The sequence below is a fragment of the Semicossyphus pulcher genome, unplaced genomic scaffold (genome assembly GCF_022749685.1).
Source record: "Semicossyphus pulcher isolate SPU_LCO1_2020_fin unplaced genomic scaffold, fSemPul1.0.p SCAF_28, whole genome shotgun sequence".
Lineage (NCBI taxonomy): Eukaryota > Metazoa > Chordata > Actinopteri > Labriformes > Labridae > Semicossyphus > Semicossyphus pulcher.
In genome coordinates this window covers 5,507,972-5,529,035 of record NW_027211702.1, presented here as the reverse complement: position 1 = coordinate 5,529,035, position 21,064 = coordinate 5,507,972, and the positions used below count along the sequence as shown (strand labels likewise).

General features: G+C 42.1%; 1 protein-coding gene across 1 annotated transcript in view; it reads left to right on the top strand.

Annotated features, from left to right (window-relative positions):
* LOC138605065 (WD repeat-containing protein 7) overlaps positions 1-21,064 on the top strand; it is a 112,054-nt gene that overhangs the window by 75,879 nt on the left and 15,111 nt on the right. Inside the window, exons 24-28 of the mRNA XM_069677143.1 lie at positions 4,762-4,948; positions 15,538-15,655; positions 15,848-15,997; positions 16,084-16,166; positions 16,343-16,442. Of these exons, the coding sequence (XP_069533244.1) occupies positions 4,762-4,948; positions 15,538-15,655; positions 15,848-15,997; positions 16,084-16,166; positions 16,343-16,442 (638 nt within the window). The remainder of the gene's footprint in view (positions 1-4,761; positions 4,949-15,537; positions 15,656-15,847; positions 15,998-16,083; positions 16,167-16,342; positions 16,443-21,064) is intronic.

Here is a 21,064-nt window from a genome sequence, read left to right as displayed (position 1 = left end):
CTGTGTCAGGGATTTAAATTTGACTGGTGACCTTGTGCCCCATGACCTCTAAATCATGCTGACCCTCCGCCTCCGTCCTCCCACACAGTCACAAATGTATTTATTGATTATCAGTTAATTTGAAACCAGTGTTACGTTTGCAAAATAAAAAATGGCCTTTAGCTAATTTCCATACAGCATAGACTTCTTTATTTTGAATTCCCTACCCCTTCTGTAGCTCTCAGCCCAAAGCATGTTGGTTTCTACCAGGGGTGTTGTTTCAGCCAAAGCTCAGGTGTCGCCATGTGACATGATGCCTTTGATGTTAAAGACCTACAATGCTGTTGAAAACTGTTTTAACAGACATGTAGCTTCCTCTCAGATTTCAGTTTTTGCATGTAAAAGGTGACTTTTACATGCTGTGAAAATGCCTTCTGTAGTTTCTATTGTGGTGCAGATTTCAGCACCACGGACAGAGAACAGAGGTCTAGCTATCATTAGGCATTTGCTAAAAATGAAGAATTGCATTGAATTAATGTTAATTTCTACAATGTAACTTGGTCACAAAGGCTTAGGTGTCATTCCAACATCATCAGACATGCATCCAATAATTAATTTCCTGAATTTGGTGATTTTTTTTAATGCACCAATTTGTGGTGTAAATGTTGTTTATATGTCAAGAAAAACACACGTGTATTTAAAAATGTTAGTGAAGTGTATGAACTACACGGCAGCCAGGAGTCTCTATTTACAGTGTCAAGCAGAGTGACAGCTCTCTGATATGAACAAGTCCTATGCAAGTTAAAAGTGCATTTGTAAATTATTGCTTCCAAGGTTTGCAGCATCATTACAATGCTTCACACACGAGGCCTGTAGTTTGTAGAGTTAATCTGTCTGCCTTAAGTTATTTCTTAATTTTTCAGCCCATTCAGTGTAAGTACCTTCTTGGCTGGCCGCTGGGGTCAGCCCTACACGCGGGTCTGAATGTGACTGACCGACTGAGTGAGTGCGTGAGTGACGGTACTTTCAGAGCCTTAGAGAAAGAGAGTTGCGACATCACAATGGCAGATCATGGAGCATACTGGACCTCCACTGACACGACTCTCTGTCTACATGGCTCTGGATACTTTGTTCGGGGAGAAGGCGGGGCTGCTCCTCCGCTGATCGTCCGCAGCGCGCACCTGCTTTCAAACACGTTGTCATCAGCCTTATAAGGACAGTCCTTGTAACACATCGCCCGCAAAAGCGCACATTGACCTTTTGCAGCCACATACAAGGTTTTGACCTCATCTTGTTAATATAGCTGTGATTGAAAACAGAAAATACAAAATTAGACCTGATTCAACACTAAACAGTCGAACAAAAATGTATAGAAATAGGGATCCCTTCAATTCCTTTTAAAGACAATATTTAATTTATATACTTCTGTAAGAATCGCATGCTGTGTTTTGAGAATCACCATTTTCATTTTAGCATTTTGTTAAAGCAACATTAAGAAACCTACAGTTAGTGTTACACACATTTGTACGAGAGTGAAATGGAAACTCTGGACTTTTTTGGTGGGTCAATCTGCCAAAGCAAAAAGAAATCACTGATGCAGAATATTTATGATCATTGGTTATTTTTATTGATAAAAATAAATCACACTTTTCCTTCCTAAAAAGAATCAGGAAGAAAAAGCTTTAAGTTATAGTGATATTGATTTGTGTTGGTGCTCTTGATGATGTGTAAGAATCACTATCTGGAGGTCAAAGTTCATTTAACCCAACATGACTGTTAGATATTCATAGTCCTCTGTTTGTATGTTCATGGATGATGTAAAACAAACCTCATTGATTAAGTTCTTACTGGTGTTTGCTCACATAGTGTGGATCACCAGCTGAGGGTCGAAGTTCACAACCCTGTCACTGATTCAGTCACAACATGCTAACAACAAACCTGATCTGCATGTTTGACCCTTGAGTGTGTAATGGTATCCATGGCCTGATGGCTTGGGGCACCAAAAAGTTACTCTGTGGCCACAACATATGACATGTACATAGGTGGTCCCCTGTGACCACCAAGTTATCCTCATACTGCCAGCATTCACCAACACAAGGTGATGGTGCAGGGCTGATGCGAGGCAGAGACATTGGGGGAGGGGGTTGCAAAAAAGAGACTGTTAGCTAATAGACTGTTACGAGAGTATGACCATGTACTGACAAAGAAATTGAGATTTTATTGTAACTATTTATAAAATAATTAGATATATTCTACATGTATTAAAGCATCAAAAGCCCCTTTCACACATGCACTGCACTCCGGATGGGCTGCATGTGTGAACGCTTATATCATGTGACCGGAGCAAAACCAGAAGAGCGACACAGAACAGGATGATACAAACATCCGAGGTTGAAGAAGAAGGATAATTTACAAGACGAAAACACCAAACATGTAAACTGGTGAGATGGAAAGATTCAGGAGCTTCTCTCTCTGAGCGTTGACGCCCAAATTGTTCGCCCGTTGGGAGGTACACAGCATACTTTATACGTCATGTCCTGCCTCATGAAACCCTCCTGTCCGAACGGGAAAATCTCCTGGTGTGACGGACACCCCTAGACAATTTCAGGGGCAGACTGTCTTATAATGTCCTGGAAATGTTCAGGAGTGTGTGTGTGTGTGAAAGGGTCTAAAGTGAAGGAAAGCTTTTAAGTTGTTTAAAATGGCCTTTCCTGTGTTTTATATGGCTTTACAGAAATCTCCCATGGCCACCAAATAAGAGGCTTTGTTGCCTGTTGGGTCAGAGCTTAGACATATTAGCTTCCCTCCCTGCTCTTTGTCTCTACGACCTACCTGCTAACAATGTTAGCACCAATGTCCATCTCTTACAGTCTAAGTCGCCCATAACAACGTAGCACAATGATGCTAACACAGTTAGCGCTCTATCTGTCGCTGCTGGTATATATTATAGCAGTGGTACCCAGTAATGCTAACACAGTTAGCCTCTAGCTATATCTTTCATAGCCCCGTCTATAGGCTGTGTGTGTAGATATAAACCAATAAAGAAGGGCCTTTGCCATTTGAGGAGGGCTGATGATGAAATGCCAGGAGATCCAGATGATGAGATTACCTTTGTGTGTCTGGAGACTTCAGGACCTTTAGAGCCACCACAGGATTATAACTAGTTTAAGTAAATCATCTGTTTTATATGATATGTTTCTTCATATAATGACTGTTTAGCATTTACATTTCAAGCGACAATAAAATGAACATTATTGATCTCAGAGTGGACAGAAGAAGAAGAAAACAAAGGAGGAAAGGGCCCTCCGGATTCTAATGGAGAGTCTCTGACAGGCACTTTTCCACAGCCACACAATGCTGGACACACTTTGATTTGTTAAATAAATGACTATTTAATTTATCTGCATTTAGAGAGGAAATTAAACAAGACATGCTCATGTTATCTGATGTGTAATCCGCCTCTCTGTCTGGATTTTCCTCAGACTTTGTTTTTGCAGCACTTTGTGAAGATTCTGCTAAAAGCTCTGGACCTCAGGTTTCAGTGGGTGAGACAGGCAGTTAGAGACAGACAGGATGCATGTGTGTGTATGTGTTTGGGGGAGGGGGGTGTTATTGAGAGATGGGGATATTTTCTGGAGTCTTAATGGTCAGCCTGTCCCCACAGAGACTGGCTCAAATGTCAGGTCAGCTATGAAGTGACCCCCATCCTGCTCGCTGTCTTTATCCTTTCAGTGTGTGTGTGTGTGTGTGTGTGTGTGTGTGTGTGTGTGTGTGTGTGTGTGTGTGTGTGTGTGTGTGTGTGTGTGTGTGGGGTTAGTACAAAAGTTGAATTATTTCCATCTTAACCTCTTTGAAAACATTAGGATTTATTAGTTCCTGTCTGTAAAGAAAATGATTTCTTTATAGAAATCATTTTCTTTAAAGTAGCTCTCATGCTGCAGCCATGTTCCTGCGCTGGGCGGGGCTTTAACTCATAGAGCTGATGTGTTTACTGGTCTTTAACCATAATCTGTTTGAATGCTGAGAATGCAAAATAGCTTTCAACCTTACTCTGGTACATTAATATTGATGTTAGTGTTGAATGTGCACTGTCGACTACAGTTAAACATGTAAAATTGAAATTTAACGGGCAGATTTTTTTGTCCTATTTCAGCCTGTTTTCACTCCTCAAATACAGCAGCTCCATCTTTGGAACAAACGCTACAAAATATGACGCTGTAGTTTCCCCATTGGTACTATTTCTGGATGCTGTCCTCTAACTATTGTTTTGAAGTCACGTTGTAGTCAGTTGACGTATGAAGTGCTCTTAACTCGGCCCTGCGTGTCTGTTGGGCATGATGGACGGTTCAACCAAACAGTTGACTTTCATCTACGGCACCAGGGTTGGATTATCCTGCAAAAATTGATAGTCAGTGTTGTTTTTTAAAACTTTTTCACCAAGTTAACCACAGTTTTATTGTTGCAAATTCAAAACTCATCACTGCAGCCCTGAATGGGCAAGCGGTGCTGGAACGCGTTGCCTATTTCCTTGTGAAAATGTGAAACAAGAAGTGTCATCGTGGCTGATGAAGCTGTCTTGAGATTGAATTAATCTATATTCTCTATATGATTGTATTAATCAGTTTACAGGAGAGAAGGAAATAATAGCAAATTAAGTCACATATAATGCCTACGATTACGTGACGTTGCTCCTCCACAGAGTCACATTCAACTCCTGTTACTTTCAGTCTGAGATTCTACTTTTCTATTCAACTCTGATTCTATCGTTTCTACTCTTTGCAGGTAAGGCTCTCACCTTCCTGCTGCTGCAGCCCCCCAGCCCCAAGCTGCCCCCCCACAGCACCATCCGTCGCACCGCCATCGATCTGATTGGCCGCGGCTTCACAGTCTGGGAGCCATATATGGACGTGTCGGCGGTGCTCATGGGACTGCTGGAGCTCTGCGCTGACGCCGAGAAGCAGCTGGCCAAGTGAGTCCACTGACAGGCAAACTCAGATGTTGCTGTTAAATAAGGTTATCCAAGAATTTAACAAATGTAGGCGTAAAAGAACTTGACTTGTTGCCGACTTGTGTTTATTGACTTGGGACATTAGCTGGACTTGTTTTACAAGTCTTAAGACTTAACTTGGATTTTTATAAAAAGACTTAAGATTAACTTTGACTTGTCAAAGTTAAATGACTAAGACTCCTTTAAACCAACTTGACTTGACTTGAGACATGCCTTGGACTTGCTCAACCAGACTTCAGACATAACTTAAGACATGACTTGGACTTTTTAAAGAGACTTAACTTGAATTGTTAAACTGGATTAGACTTAATTTTGACTTGTCTTGATTGTCTTTCGACATGACTTGGAATTAATTAACCAGACGTAATACTGATCTTGAACTAGTCTTGATTTACTTCGGACCTGTACTGGACTTCTTTAACCAGACATACAACTTATTTTGAACTTGTCTTTATTGACTTGCAAAATTACTTGGGCTTAATTTACACGACTTAAGACTTCTCTTGGACTTTGTCTAACAAGACTTATGATTTAACTTTGACTTGCCTTGATTGATATGGAACATGACTTGGACTTATCTTGAAGGACTTAAGAAGTGACTCAGACCTGTTTAGTAAGACGCAATACATATCTTGGACTTGATTGTCTTAAGACTTAACTTGGATTTGTCTCTGCACATGAAGTGAACTTGCTTCCTTTCCTGACTTGGTGTATACTTGTACTGTTAGCGATAAATGTTGTTGTAAAAAGCTTTCTCTTTTTTTAATAGTCTGCAGAAACCTTAAAGACTTGACTTGGCATGTGACCACTTAAAAACAGCTCTGGATATTGACACGTAAAAACAAAGCTTACATATAGATTGAAGTGAGACAGAAACATATCATCACACACTAACACAAAGAGCAGACGTGTGTGTAGAATGGGTAGATTGATTTATTGTTTGTGTTTGTTCGTCTGACTGTCCAGTCTTCCCTCTCAGACTCCAGAGTGCAGTCTTCTTATAGATACAAATATATGCACACGTAAACACAAACACACACACACACACATGCAAACACTCAGGCCGTATAGAGCTGACATACTGGGTTATGGCAAGCAAGTCTTAATCTGATTGTAGGACATTATGATGATGTAACGATGTCTGCGTTGCTCTGACATGAGTCCTCTCTCTGTGTGTGTGTTAAAGAGGTCCATATAGAAAACTAGTGGTCGAATTCTCGTGCAGTTAGTTGCTTACATGATGACCCCTTTAGATTTAAATACCTGCAGGATAAGAAGAAGTTTAACATTATGAGATTACCTACTGCAAAGTTAGTGTTGATCGCAGCTGTTGACAGAGCAGCCTCACTTCCTGCATCATCAGCATCCCAACCAGCAGAGAGCAGCTCAAAGGTTACTGCTGCCTTCATACAGTGACTCTGAGGCTGTGGTTTAGTTGTATGAATGGAGGTCAGAGGTCGCAGAGAGGAGGTGATTCAGTGGCATCTTCTCATCTGTGATACAAAGGACTGCGTGTGTGTGTGTGTGTGTGTGTGTGTGTGTGTGTGTGCGTGTGTGTGTGTGTGCGTGTGTGTGTGTGTGTGTATGTGTGTGTGTGTGTGTGTGTGTGTGTGTGTGTGTGTGTGTGTGTGTGTGTGTATGTGTGTGTGTGTATCTCTGTGTCTTCCTCCCCACTGAAATCTAACTGGCCAATAAGAGTTGATCCTATTAAGGCTGAAACTCGAGCCGGGTCAGTCTGGTTAAATGAGTATAGATATGTCTGCTGCCACTGTGAGTGTGTGTGTGTGTGTGTGTGTGTGTGTGTGTACTGTTCATGAGCATACTGCAGCTCACATACGTTTTTGAGGACATTCACAGCCGACGCTCCAAACAGACGCAGGGAATGCAGGGCAACCAGTTAAAAGCAAGTATATTTCAAGCCTTAGCCGTATTTATTCCAGCTGGAGTGTAACTGATGTAAAGAAATACAGCTGAGTGAGGCCAAAACTGCAGCTGCTTGTGCACAGTGCATCCTGGGACATGTAGGCAGGGCTCCACAGGCTGGACATCTAAGCTGTCTCTGTCAATACAGCACGCACTGAGGAACTACTGACATAAGTGACTAAATTAACCATCAAAACAAAAGTCTTAGCTATTATTTCTTCCTCCAACACAAACGCACACAAAGATTTTTATTATGTATAATTAATAATGTGATTTCTGCTGCTCTGTGTTGTTGCCTGCTGGTGCTTTGAAGTAAACAGCACGAGGGCTGATCAATGAGACAATAATCAGATCAGAACTTTACAATACAGAGAGAGAATACATTAACACACACACACACACACACACACACACACACACAGTCTGTTTCAGTTTCGTTCATCGGTCAGGTTATACTGTAGAAAGGTGGAGAGTGTGAAGAGTTAAAAGCACCACTGGGTAATAGGGAGAACACACACACACACTTACAGAGAGTGTATTTCCATGCAGCTGACTTGCAGTGAGGCTCTTTGTCCCTGATACACACAACGAGTCGTCAATACACTTCTTGCAGGGCTGCGTGTGTGTGTGTGTGCGTGTGTGTGTGTGTGTGTGTGTGCGTGCGTGTGTGTGTGTGCGTGCGTGTGTGTGTGTGTGTGTGTGTGTGTGTGTGTGTGTGTGTGTGTGTGTGTGTGTGTGTGTGTGTGTGTGTGTGTGTGTGTGTGTGTGCATGTGTTATAATCCCTTTTCAAAAGGCAGTGATTTGAAAAAGCTCCTGGTGTTGACTCACATTTTATTCTTTCAGACACACAAGTCAAAAAGAAAAATATAACAATACACCTTCAACAACCTGCGTGTGCGTGTGCGTGTGCGTGTGCGTGTGCGTGTGCGTGTGCGTGTGCGTGTGCGTGTGTGTTTTACACCTGCAACACTGAGTATTAAAGGAACCCATTCCTAGGGGCAAAAGACCCTTTCAGACATGCGTGCTTCGTCATGGAAGTTTTACATGTGGGTCCCGTGCAGGGCTGTAGTGCAGGATTAACACAGGTATATATGATCTGTGTATACCAACTTATTTTTTGGGCTGCATTGCATCCATCCACTTAAATTAGCTCTTAGTGCAGAGAGGGGTGGAACTTGAAGTTATCCAAATCACACAGCGCTACAAGAGATTAGTGATAAAGAGTCCGTCTGTGTAGGAAAAGTTGTATTTGCAAACTGTCGCTTAAAGAATAGAGTTCATTTTATAATGTTGGAACACTCTGGTGTACCAACCTGTAGCAAATCGGCTGCTCCTAGCTTACAACTGAAACTACTGGCCCAAGACTACTTGAAAGGTAATGCAGGTGAACAGTTTTTATGGGATAGCTGAGGAATGCATTTGTCTCACCCTGTAGTGTTTTGCCCAGTATTGATTGCAAAATCTACAGCTGTTCTGTGGCTAATGAAGATCTCATAATGATCTGTACTAACTGAGGTCAGCATAATAATGATAATGTGCTGGTTTAGCTCAGCTGTTGGATCGTGCGTCCCATGTACAGAGGCCACAGTCCTCGATGTGGCGGCCCCTCGCCGAGGGTGGGAATCTCTCTCCTCCCCTGTTTCCGACGCTATCCGCTGTCCTCTCTCTCAATAGAGACATAAAAGTCCCAAAAAAGGTGAAAATGCGCAATAACAGCCTATTTTTCTTTCTTTTCTGGATGGGTCACTTTAAAAGAGACATAAATTCAGTGTCACACCTGCACCGCTGCTTTCATGTCTTAATAAACATGTGCATCACCTTTTTCAAAAAGGACATGACAGTAACCTAAACGTGTCAGAGTCAAATGCCATCGCTTTAACAAATAAAATACTACATCACTACAAGTTAAAACATGCACAGAGAGTTTACATGTCTTCTGCCTTCTTAAGAACAAGGTAAATATATCCAGCTCTACATTATAATTATTTCTTGCAAAGTAAGAAAGTCCCAGATGTCCTTCAGACCCTCAACTGGATAAGATGGATGGATGGATGGATGGATGGATGGATGGATGGATGGATGGATGGATGGATGGATGGATGCCTCTCATGTGTATAAAAAGTGAAAATGTTGAAATCGCCTCTAAAACTTTTCAAACTTCTAAAGCAGGTAAAAGTGTCACCTTATCAAATGTCCCACAGGGAACTGGAATGTAAAGGCCTCTCGCTGACCTGTCGATGTTTCCCCCTCTGCTCTTATCCAATCAGAGCGTGATGTGTTTGCGGTCCCCACTGCAGAGATAAATGCATGTTTTATTATGTGTGTTTGAGAGATGGAGAATATAGTATAAATGTGTCATGCAGAGATAAATACCTCTCTTCACTCTGTGATCATTGTCTATTCGTGTTTTTGAAAAGCTGCGTTTGTCATGCAGAGTTAAATCAATGATTCAGTAATCTGTTTGTGTCCTGCAGAGAAAAGTGTGTGTTGTTGTCATGAACACAACAGGATGTTTCAACACAGATAAACATGATGAGAAAACTGCTGGTCACCTTTCAGGAAGAAATGGATGTTTGATCCACGTGTGTCCATCTGAATCTCAAATGCATTCACACCTGGTTTAGAAGGAGTTTATGTTGTAGAGAATGTGGCAAGGTTTGATAAGTACAGACAACAAGATTATGAAGTGTTTACATCAGTCAGTACTGAACATAAGCTGGATGTCTGAGCTGCAAATCAGTCAGTAAACCAGTTTGATTATTCGGTCAATCGCGTGTGTTAGTAAACACTGAGGAAACCAGTCAGCCAATTGATTAAGTCATAAAGCCAGCCTGTCAGTAAGTCAATAAGGGACACACTGCTATCGAATACAGCAAAAACACTAAGGAGGATACGAAGATGTTTCCACAGAAGAGGAGCCTGATAATTGAAGGCTCTCCCGTACTGCTTTTGGAGACTTTAAGGACCACAGTTAAACCTGCGTTGTGCAAGTGCAGGGCAGAACCCCAGAAGCAAACAGGCTATCATCTAACTTCAGCATTGCATTCACCTTATAAACAGACATCTGCCTATAAGTGAAGATGAGACTCTGTCGCAAATGTGTCCTCCACACTCCTCCTCCTCAACTGGCATCTGAAGTTTCTAGTCGGACTGTAATCAAAGGCCAGCTCATGGACAAGGAAAGTCTTGGTCCGTAAATCCTTTATTGCTTAATTGAATAACCGCTGGCTTCACTGGAAGCCCTGAAAAGTTGTCCTTCACTCCCAGAAGCAACATTGTCAATAGACAATCAGCGAAACTATGTCTATCAGTTTGAAAATAAGTGACACTCTGCCACTGAATACAGCACAAAGTGCTTGGGAAGATACAAAGTCAGTAACAGACATTAATGGGACATGAATGCATACTAATGACTGTATATAAAGATACAAAAATTAAGCCAGAATACTCCCGGAGCGGGCGCTGCCATCTCTGTGTTTGTATCCAGAGTGTGTGCAGTAGAGATCGGCCTGCCCCTTCCTCTCCCCAAAACACACCTTTACCTTGTGTCCTCGCCGTGTCGGAGCCCTCAGGTGTCCTTGGCGTGTTGGAGCCCTCAGGTGTCCTTGGCGTGTCGAAGCCCTCAGGTGTCCTTGGCGTGTTGGAGCCCTCAGGTGTCCTTGGCGTGTCGAAGCCCTCAGGTGTCCTTGGCGTGTTGGAGCCCTCAGGTGGGCTCAGTCTGCAGCAGAACGGCTTCTTGTGTCGGTCTGAAGCAGATATTCACGCTTATGGAAAGTTCAGTGACTGTAGTGTTAGTGTTAGTGTTAGTTACGTCTCCTCTCGCCGTTCCTCCTCTACTCTGCTACTCGGGAACAGAACGCTGCAGGAGCCCCATTTGTCAACAGAGCTGTCAATCATGAGGCCACACCCCCTTTTTACAGCATCAAGATAAGATAAGATAAAACTTTATTAATCCTGAAGAAAATTACAGTGCCAGATAGCTCAAAAAAAAAGTCCAATACAAATAATACAAAATGCAAACAACAAGTGAAAATATAAAATGTTTGAGTTATGATGTAGAAGTATTATTGCACGTGGTGAACAAAATATCACCTGATATAGAAAGTGTTATTGCACATGATACATTAGAAGTTGCATATGGTGATAAAAAGTCCCATCATGCTCCATGTTTCCTCCTGCTGAACGGGGAGGAGTTATACAGTCTTATGGCCACAGGTAGAACAGACTTCCTGTGCTGCTCCTCGGTGGTCTCAGTGTAGCGCTGAAGGTGCTCTGGTAGGGCTCCAGTGTGGCGTGCAGGGGGTGAGCGGTGTTGTCTATGATACTGAGGAGTTCCCTCAGCATCCTCCTCTCAGACACTTCCACCAGAGACTCTAGCTCCACTCCCAGGACAAAGCCGGAGCTTCCTGATGAGCTTACTGAGTCTGTTAGCATCCTGTGTCTTCAGCCTGCTGCCCCAGCACACTACAAGATGACGCTGGCCACCACCGAGTGATAGAACATCTGCAGCATGGTTCTGCAGACGTTAAAAGATCTGAGTCTCCTGAGGAAATACAGGCGGCTCTGAATAACTAATGAAAAGTAAACCAGAATACCTGCAATAGAAAGACCAATAATTCATCTATTTATCTACATTTTGCAACCTGGGCTATCATTTCTTTATTGCTATGTTTCGGGGTGGGTTGGATCAACAATATTCTTGCCCCTGAAGCCCATTTAAGTTCAAGTCAGCCATAGTACCTGTCATTAATTTAAGCTGAGTAAGAGAAAGGAACTGATAGGAGGGGAGCGTGAAAATAGACAAGTGAGGAGCTTCAGTTTAACTTCCTGGTTTGTTAGTGAAGTGTCTCTGCTAGAAGACAAGCGGTAGACCCACATCTACCAGTACATTACATCTACTCTGAAACGAGTCAGTAACCCGCTCTGGCATTAAACCAGTCTGTAAACCTTCCAGTTACCAGGCAGTCATATACAAACAGTGTTGGTTTCTTGCAGCAGTGACTCTCATCATGTGACGGTGGTTATTCACTCCTCCCTCACACGCCAAAAATCAATACTTCCAATCCTCCGTGTGTGTGTGTGTGTGTGTGTGTGTGTGTGTGTGTGTGTGTGTGTGTGTGTGTGTGTGTGTGTGTGTGTGTGTGCGTGTGCGACTCAGTATTGACTGGATATTGTCGGCGTGATACTGGCAGTAAATGCAGCCATGTTGCCACGTTCACACACACTAAAGCCTGTGTGTGTATCACATTTGAAGGTCACTGTATTTACTTTGATACTGTCCTGATTTGACTTCATATTTTCTGTATTTCGTTTTCATGAGTTCCAAAATATCTTGAAACACATTTTGTTTGTGTTTACTCTCACTGCTCTTGTGTTTTTATTTTCAGAGTAAAAGCTCTACAAATCCACTTCCTGCTTAGATGCAAACAGCACACTGACTGCTAATGAATGCTTAAAGGGTGATGATGATATGTCCATGTTGTTTTCACGACCTGTTTTTGCTGCCCCCAAGTGGCCAAAAAAAACAGTGATCAAAGGTCAAATACTTCTGCAGTTAGCCATTAAATAGAAAAATAATTTGGGGCAATTTTAATCAATCAATCTTAATTACTGTGCCTAACAAACATATCAGTATCGGAGCCTCTGGTTGGTGAAAAGTTTGGAACACAGCCTCTGATTGGTCAATAGACTCAACACAAGGCATCAGCCATTGGCCAAGTGGACGGCTAACAGTTCTCAACACGTAAACATGGATAAATAATCACAAGCAGACATTTATTATTACAGATTTACTGTACAGAGTCTCTATAAAGACACTGTAGTTGGAGGCTGGATGAGGTGGCTCATCAGAGAGAAACAATCGGAGCCTCGTTAGAACGGATCAGCTGTCCAAACAAAAAACATCTCTAGCATGCAGTGTTCCAAAGATATTAATTTGTGACACAGTAAAAGATCTGATGTTTGTTCAACATTGCAGACCTCAGGGAATCAATATTTTGGTGATAAGATGATTCGTCAAATTTGCATATAAGTTGCTGCCGTTGGCCAAAATTGCCTGGTCAAGAAAAGGTTGCAGCAATTGGTTGAATTTGTGGGAACACAACATGCAGCAACTTTCTGGAGGGACTGTTTGATACATGTCTTCAAAGTCTTCACTACAGACAGTATACCCATGAGTCTGGACAGACGTGGATGTGACCTTAACACTGACTAGTTGGCTTATACAGTACAACTGTGACACTGTCATATAAGAGTTATTTCAATGATATACTTTAGCACAGAGGTCAGAGTAACTGGTGGTGTTTTACTGGACTGCATTGTGTTCAGTGTTTAGATTTAAAGTGGTGAAGTACAACATCAACTATCTCTATCACCTCAATTATAAACACAAATATAAATCACCCAAAATGTTAACAATATTTACTATGTTAAGGTTCAGGTTATAGTGGGACTGTTGGGATTGTGAGTCTCTCTTTAAAGCCACCAGTCTCCATTGACAAAATCAGCAGTTTTACCTTGCAGAATAAAGCGTTTTCTTGTCTACAACTTCCTGGATCAGTTAGTTTCTATGTTTTTATGGATTCAAACTAACATGTGAAACACTGAAGTCACACAAGAACACAAAGAAACTAACTAATCGAGGCAGCAGGAGACCTGCAACTCCCGTTTTCTGCAGTGTAAAATCACTGTTTTTGCCAACTCTTTGACACGTCTATTTTTAGTTTTAGCATCTATTCTATTTTTTATATATGACCGTGTGTGTGTGTGTGTGTGTGTGTGTGTGTGTGTGTGTGTGTGTGTGCTCCTACAGCAGTTATAATAATCCAGATTATTTCATTACACCTTCTAAACGTTGGTTATTAACCTCAGCACAATTAGCTCCGTGCTCCCCCGCTGCCTTATATCAACACTGTGACTGTTTCCAATTACAGCCGGCACTCCGAACGAAATTAAACATTTCAATACTGCTGATATATTGCCAATACATTACCAGTATTAATTACAGGTGCTGTAGCTGTGATCTGTAATCAGAGGAGATGAATCGTGCAGCTCGGCCGTTCATCCACACATCACTCCCCCCTTTCTCTCTCTCTCTCTCTCTCCCCAGAGTCTTTTTCTTAACAAGGTGGCCTCTCTCGCCCCCTCTTTCTCTCCCTCTACGCACACACACACACACACTCTGAGGGGTGTGTGGCCAGCTGTTAGGGTGTGTGTGTCTAATTCCTGTTGCATTGTGGGAGTCCATTATGCCGTCGTCTGGTGAATGGCTCCCATTGACTCGGCCTTGACATTATAAGCTGCCCGCTAATCTCTTCACTCCATATATTAGTGAGGCTCGATCTCTCTGCCCCTTCCTTCAGTTTTATCTCTTTTTCTTCTTCTCTCTCCATAAAAGTGTCTATTTAAATGCCCCCCTCCCTCTTTAGATCATTACTTAATCTCTCTTTTCAAATCAGGGCGGTGTATACTTTCCTTTTTGTCAACAAATGCCTTGAGCCCGATCAAACAACGAATGTATCCAAAGCCTGATGTATCTTCTCCTCTCTGCCATGGAGCTCTGTTGCTATCCAAACACCATTAAACACTCAGTTTATTTGAGGGGTTTTTTTGACTCAGTCCTCCACACATCATCATGCTGCCTTAAAAACTAACCAAAGCAACTAATGTGGATTAATCCGCTGGTGAAAATAGTCCCCATCAAATGCACTATTTACCCGAGATGTGGACCGGACTTCAACACTGTCATTCCACTTGCACTTTAGCAGTCTTAGGGCGGGTTCACACCAGCCGTGTTTAGTCTGATTTAACCGAACCCTGGAGCGTTTGTCCCCTCGGTGCGGTTTGTTTAGGTTGGTGTGAACGCTGGAATCAAACTCTGGTGCAGACTAAACAACCGGACCATGGTCCGCTAAAAAGACGGGTCTCGATCCATTTCCAAACGAACCACGGTCCGGTTTGATTCTGGTGAGAACGTAAACGGACATAAAGTAGGACCAAATACAGGAGTCAAACTGAAAAAAACACAGTGCATTGTGGGTTGTTAACGGATGCTGACACTTGCAGAGACAGACACGCAGCCAGGCAGCAAGATGAGTCGAGGACAGACGAGGGGGAGCGACGTGGAAATAGAAATATGGGCTGACCAAACAATTTCACAAATGCTTATGTAAACGCACGAGAACACGGAAGTGTTCAAACTGTTCAGTGAGAAACTGAAGGAGATGGAACTGATCGATCTTTGGAACAATATCGGTTAAAAGTAAAAACCTTCTGACCAATCAGAGAGCAGTTTCCTCACGCATCAAAACTTTTGCTCTGCTGGTAAAAGCTTCCGTGTGAACACAAACCACATTCGACTACAAACTACAAACATTGTAAACATTGTGTGGGAAATTAGCATTCAAATAGTTGTTTTTTGTGGTTGAACTGCAACTCGATCACTCTCTCTCGTACTGTCTCTCTTAGCTTTTCTTAATTGTGTTTATGTCTCTCACAGTCCCAATCAGTTGTGAATTAGATAACTTATTTTTTGGCTCTTGAATCTAACATGTACCTCTCTCTCTCTCTCTCTCTCTCTCTCTCTCTCTCTCTCTCTCTCTCTCTCTGTCTCTCTCTCTGTCTGCAGTATTACGATGGGTTTGCCCCTCAACCCACCTGCAGATTCGGCTCGCTCGGCCCGCCACGCCCTCTCTCTTATCGCTACCGCCCGACCACCCGCCTTCATCACCACCATCGCAAGAGAGGTGAGACTGACCTGTTCAGATAAACATCCAAACAGCAGCTTCAAACACTTTTTACACGTTATGTTTGCTGAAACTTGAGTTTAAATTCAGCTTTAAATTCTGAATTCTTTGCTTGATCTTTCTTTACTTCTTAGTCCGATCTTTCTTACACTCTTCCTCCAGTAATCACAGATGTATATTTGTGTTTTGCAGGTTCATCGGTACAACGCAGCTCAGGCGAACTCTCAGTCGCAGCAGAACGTTCACACCACCACTCTGGCCCGAGCCAAGACCGAGATCCTGCGAGTGATTGACATCCTGATAGAGAAGATGCCTGGAGACGTGGTGGATCTGCTGGTCGAGGTAAAGAAAACAGTAAAGATGACACATTTGCATATTTGACTTGAAATGTCTCCGTCTCCTCCTAATGTCCTCCATCTCCTCCTCAGGTCATGGATATCATCATGTACTGTATTGAAGGCTCTCTGGTGAAGAAGAAGGGACTGTCCGAGTGTTTCCCTGCCATTTGCAAGTACGTAACATTTTTATTTTATGCTGCCTAAAGTGCTATATTTGGTTTATGAAGAAGAAAACAAAAAGAAGTTCTGAACATGCATACGGGTTTATTTTCCTGATGTTACGTTCTCAGTTGTTCAATGAGGCCAAGTTGAATGTTAACGTGTAACTCTGTGTTGTCCACCTGCTCAGGTTCTACATGGTTGGTTACTGTGACCGCAGTCACCGCATCGCTGTCGGAGCTCGGCAGGGATCAGTGGCGCTCTACGATGTTCGGACTGGAAAATGTCAGGTACGTTAAAAACAACGACTCGCCAGGTAGTCGATTGATCCTAAAGGGAAAGAAAAACTAAATCAGTTTCTGATTGACGGAAGTTTTATCCATCAATTCATCCATCCATCTTTTCCCCTATTCACTATGTTGAACCATCCATCCATCACCGTTCAACCTCCACACTTGTTATCACTGATTTCCATCTATCCTTCAATCTATCAGTACAAAGGTTTTTATACGCGTCCATCCGTCCTCCTGGACACCAATCACTCAAGTCCATCTATCCGTCTGCTCAGCTATCCAATATATCCATCCATCCATCCATCTACTCGCCAATCATACCTGTCAGTCCAGTCCCTGATCCATCCACCATCATTTAATCCACAAGTCTTTTTGTTCTCCGCGCCATCCACCCGACATTCCCCAACTCCATCCTTACATCACCTTACCTTACCTGACTTATCCATACATTCATCTCTTTCCATCCTTTGATTTATCATAAACCATCCGTCCATTTATTCCATCTCTCTGTCCCAGCATGCCTCAGTTGGTCTGAATATAAGACAGTTTTTTTACTTGAAATACATCTGAAAAAGTGAGATCGTCTTATATTCGGGGTCTTGACTTTTAAAGGCTGATTTCACAACATTAGACGGCGCTACTTCTCTGTAAAGCGAGTGAACCCCTCATGACTGAGGCCAGCCGTCACTCACAGCTACAGAGCCAGGGGGATGAAAGATGAGGAACAAAGTGGCTCAAAGTGGCTCAAAAGTCGGCCGAGTTCACCAACAACTGAGGCGGAGTTATGATGTTATCAAAGCAGCAGAGTCATTAAACAGCTGTCAATCAGCAGAGAAATAAGGTGTCACAGAGCGTAATGTCTGAAGACGGCGAGCCCAAAAAGGCCGTCTTAAAAATGCTAACAGTCTTAGCTAACAGATGCTAACAGAGGAAAGCGTACCGTGGTCCTCAAAGCGGCCGCTTCCAAGAGACTGACAGGAGAGTGAGTGTGTTACTGACAAACAGAACGAAGGTTGGCCCATTACCAGAGCTGTCATCCAGGTGTTTCAGAGCTGCTCTATAGACACTTTGATGGTGAATGATTTATTAAAGTTTTGAAAGGCATTTTATTTTATTTAAATGTGACAATTTAATTAAAAATATATTTAAAATGTGATTTTATTTAAAAGGTAAAATAAAATTGTTTCTTTTTTCTTCTTTCTCGAAATAGTTAGTCTTTAAAAGGGAGTCGTCATATAATCACGGTTCTCTTATATTCAGACCAATACGGTATATTTGTAACCTTTACATCTGTTTACTAACCCATTTTTATCATTATCACCCACAGTTTTTAAACATTACTGTGTCCATCCGTTACTTTATCATCCCTCAATCCATCCACCATCCATTCGTCCATTCCTTTCCTCACTTTATCCTCACATCCTTCAATTAAGTTTTGCAACCTTTCAATCAGTTTATGCAACCATTATTACCTCACATAAAGACCTCTAGAAAGTGCAAAGTCATACAGCAATGTACCATCAGTGTCTGATTTACTAAAGAACATGTTCAACATAGTTTCCTGATGCTGATGGGAACTTTAGGCTGAGGTGTTTTTGCTTGTTTTTCTGTTCTTCCTCTGCACCTGGGCGTTACTGCTGCTACATTTCGAAACACAAATTGAGCATGTTGTTTTTTTTTCTGAACAGCAAACAAGCCGTTTATCGTTAATAAAACAACAAAACGTTTATAAGCTTTCTTCAACACCAAGATACAACAAACAACAACGTAACAAATAAACAGACTTGATTGCGTTTTTTGCCACGGCTGACGGTTTTCGGATTTTAACAATTGCGTTAAAAACATTTACATTTTTTCACAACTTGTTAAATCATAATTATGTAAAGTTATGCAAATCAGAATTTTTTTATTCAAAAGAAAAACAAAAAGTACCTGCTGCAGTTTTAATCCATGTCTGCGTCATCTCCTGCATCCTCCTGTCCTTTAAGCATAAATAACCAGACTTCTATCCTATGAGCAACCCCTCCAATTGTTCCTTATTTTCTTGCATTCGTGAAAAGTCATGTGTCACCTCCAATGACAGGAGAGTAGAAGAACAGATGAGAGGAAACAAGAGCAGAGCAGTAACACAGGGTGTAAATGGGGGGAGTAGAAACTAAAGGGGGGAGCAGGAGAGGAGTTTACTTGTTTTTTCTCTCTGTAATTGATTAATGATGAAGCGATGACTCTGTTAATCACGTTTTTGTCTTTGCACACGTTTATATTTGATTGTGTGTGGTGTGTGTGTGTGTGTGTGCTGCCTGCCTTCGTGTTTGTGTGTCTTTCTGTGAGTGTGTGTGTGTGTGTGTGTGTGTGTGTGTGTGTGTGTGTGTGTGTGTGTGTGTGTGTGTGTGTGTGTTGGTAATTTGCTGCGTATTGATTTGCAGTAACCTGAGCAGTCTAGTCTGGTGGAGGGGGTCATTTATATCTGATAACAGCACTGGCCCCCGTTCACCCGACATTTAGTTGGACTGTGTGTGTATGTGTGTGAGTGTGTAGCTGTTTGTGTGCACTGTGTAAAGACAGGAGATGCTTTTCCTTTGTGTGTTATTTGCAGTAATTAACATTTAATAGATAATGGCTCAGCAGGAACCTGTGAGTGAGTGTGCAGCAAGTGTTTCAATTCAGATGCAAGCTCAGGCTATTATCTTCATTAATCGGGCCGGGTGTCTTTCGGGTTCAATCAAGTCACATTCTTATTGATTCTGGTTCTTATTGGTTGTAGCTGAATCATGCTTGAAAGTCTTGGCCAAATATTTCAGCAAGAAAGAATCGGAAATATGTTCAGCCGATTAAACAGCCGACAATGACAATCACACTGCAACTGCCCTTACCTAACGCTTTGCATTAGAAGAAACAGGCTGCTAATTCAGAACGATGCCAGTTCAAAAACACACAAACTCAGAAAACACATGCAAAAGAAAAACACTGCAGACACTGTGCTCCAGGCCTGTAGGGGGCGCTCAGTGCAAAATGTTTATTGTTGACGGGAGAGGGAGAGGAAATTGAGACAGTGAATTTATCAATTAACAGAACTCGTAACGTTAGATGCTGCTGGAGTGGAGTGTGTCTGTTGTCCATGTACCACTGACTGCTGTGCAAAAACACAACATATAACATGAGCAAAGAAATCACACAACCTTTGTTGAGAAACGGCTCCTGATCGGCAGATAGCTTTGCTAAAGTAACCACTGCTGAGAGAGCCCGACACCAGGCAGAGTCAGCTGACAGCTGCACGGCTAACTTAGATCTGTAGCGAAGGGAAGCAACTGTTAGGTCTTCCTCTTAGTTGTTGTATCGAGCGCCCCCTTCAGGCCTGGAGCACTTCCGTTGTGTTGACTGATTTGCATCGTTTCTGTATTAGCAGAGCATTTGATGTTAATGCAGTTGTTTTGGCTTCTTGCAGCACGTTTTCTCATTTGCAGTGCGTTTCCATGGTTGCATGTGTTTTGGACTTTTGCATCGTTTCTGAATTTGCAGCCTGCTCCTTCTAACGGAAACTGTTGCAGCACGATGCGTCCAGCATAGATAAACCCGATGTAAATTGTTTCCTGTTTTAATGGATCCAAAATAAAAACCATGATTGCCTGAGAATGCATTTTTTTGCAGCAGGAAGCTCAGGCTTCTGTCTTTTGCTTAATCATCTTCATTACGATCTGGCCATAGAGTATAGTTATGTCCATAACTGTGTTGAAATTGGTCTAAATTAAAACTATAAACTCTACAGCATACTAAACATTTAACTTTAGGGATATAAAGCATTTGAAGAAACTCAAAGAAAAGAAGATTACAATAAGCCAAAACTACAATATGGTCTCTGTATTTCTATCACATACGAAACATCAAAAAGGCTTTGTACTGTGCTCTTAGAAAATATCTCATAAACCGACAAAATATAAAAATATTATGAGATATTATGAGTAGTAAAGGATCAATATGTTTATATGTTTATTTAGCAATATGACGATTAAAGCAGGGTATGCTGTCGGGCGTGGCTATCTGTGATTGAGAAGATGCTGCTACACCAATTTGTCAACTAGGATAGAGGTGTAGCAGCGCCTCTCCACCCTGTTGTCCAAATATGGTCACTTCTGGCTCCAAAATGCAAAGATGGCAAAGGCAGAAATGCCAAACTCAAGGCTTCAGAATGGAACAACAAACCATGAAAGTGTCACATTTACTACTTCTATGCAGATCTTGATCATGCTGGGGTAGAGGGGCTCATGATATTAATTACGTTAGCTGTCAGGAGTTTCTTGAGTTCTTCCAGTAGAAACGCTTCAAATCAAAACCCTTTCTTGACCTCCAATTCTTCTCGACAGAATAGTACTTTTATTTATCTGTGAGACTTTAACATTCACCCCCTGCACGCGTGGAAGGTGGCTTTAAAACCCCGTCACAGAGAACAGCAGCTGTACGTTTGTATTCAGAATAATTGTGGAAATGTGACATTAAAACATCCCACACAAACACTTGAGCTCTGCTCGGTCAGCAGGCAGATTTATCATCCAATGAAACACTTTGAGTTTACGTCGAAAGAGATAATCCTATTTTGTAATAATATTCAGGATCATAAATGA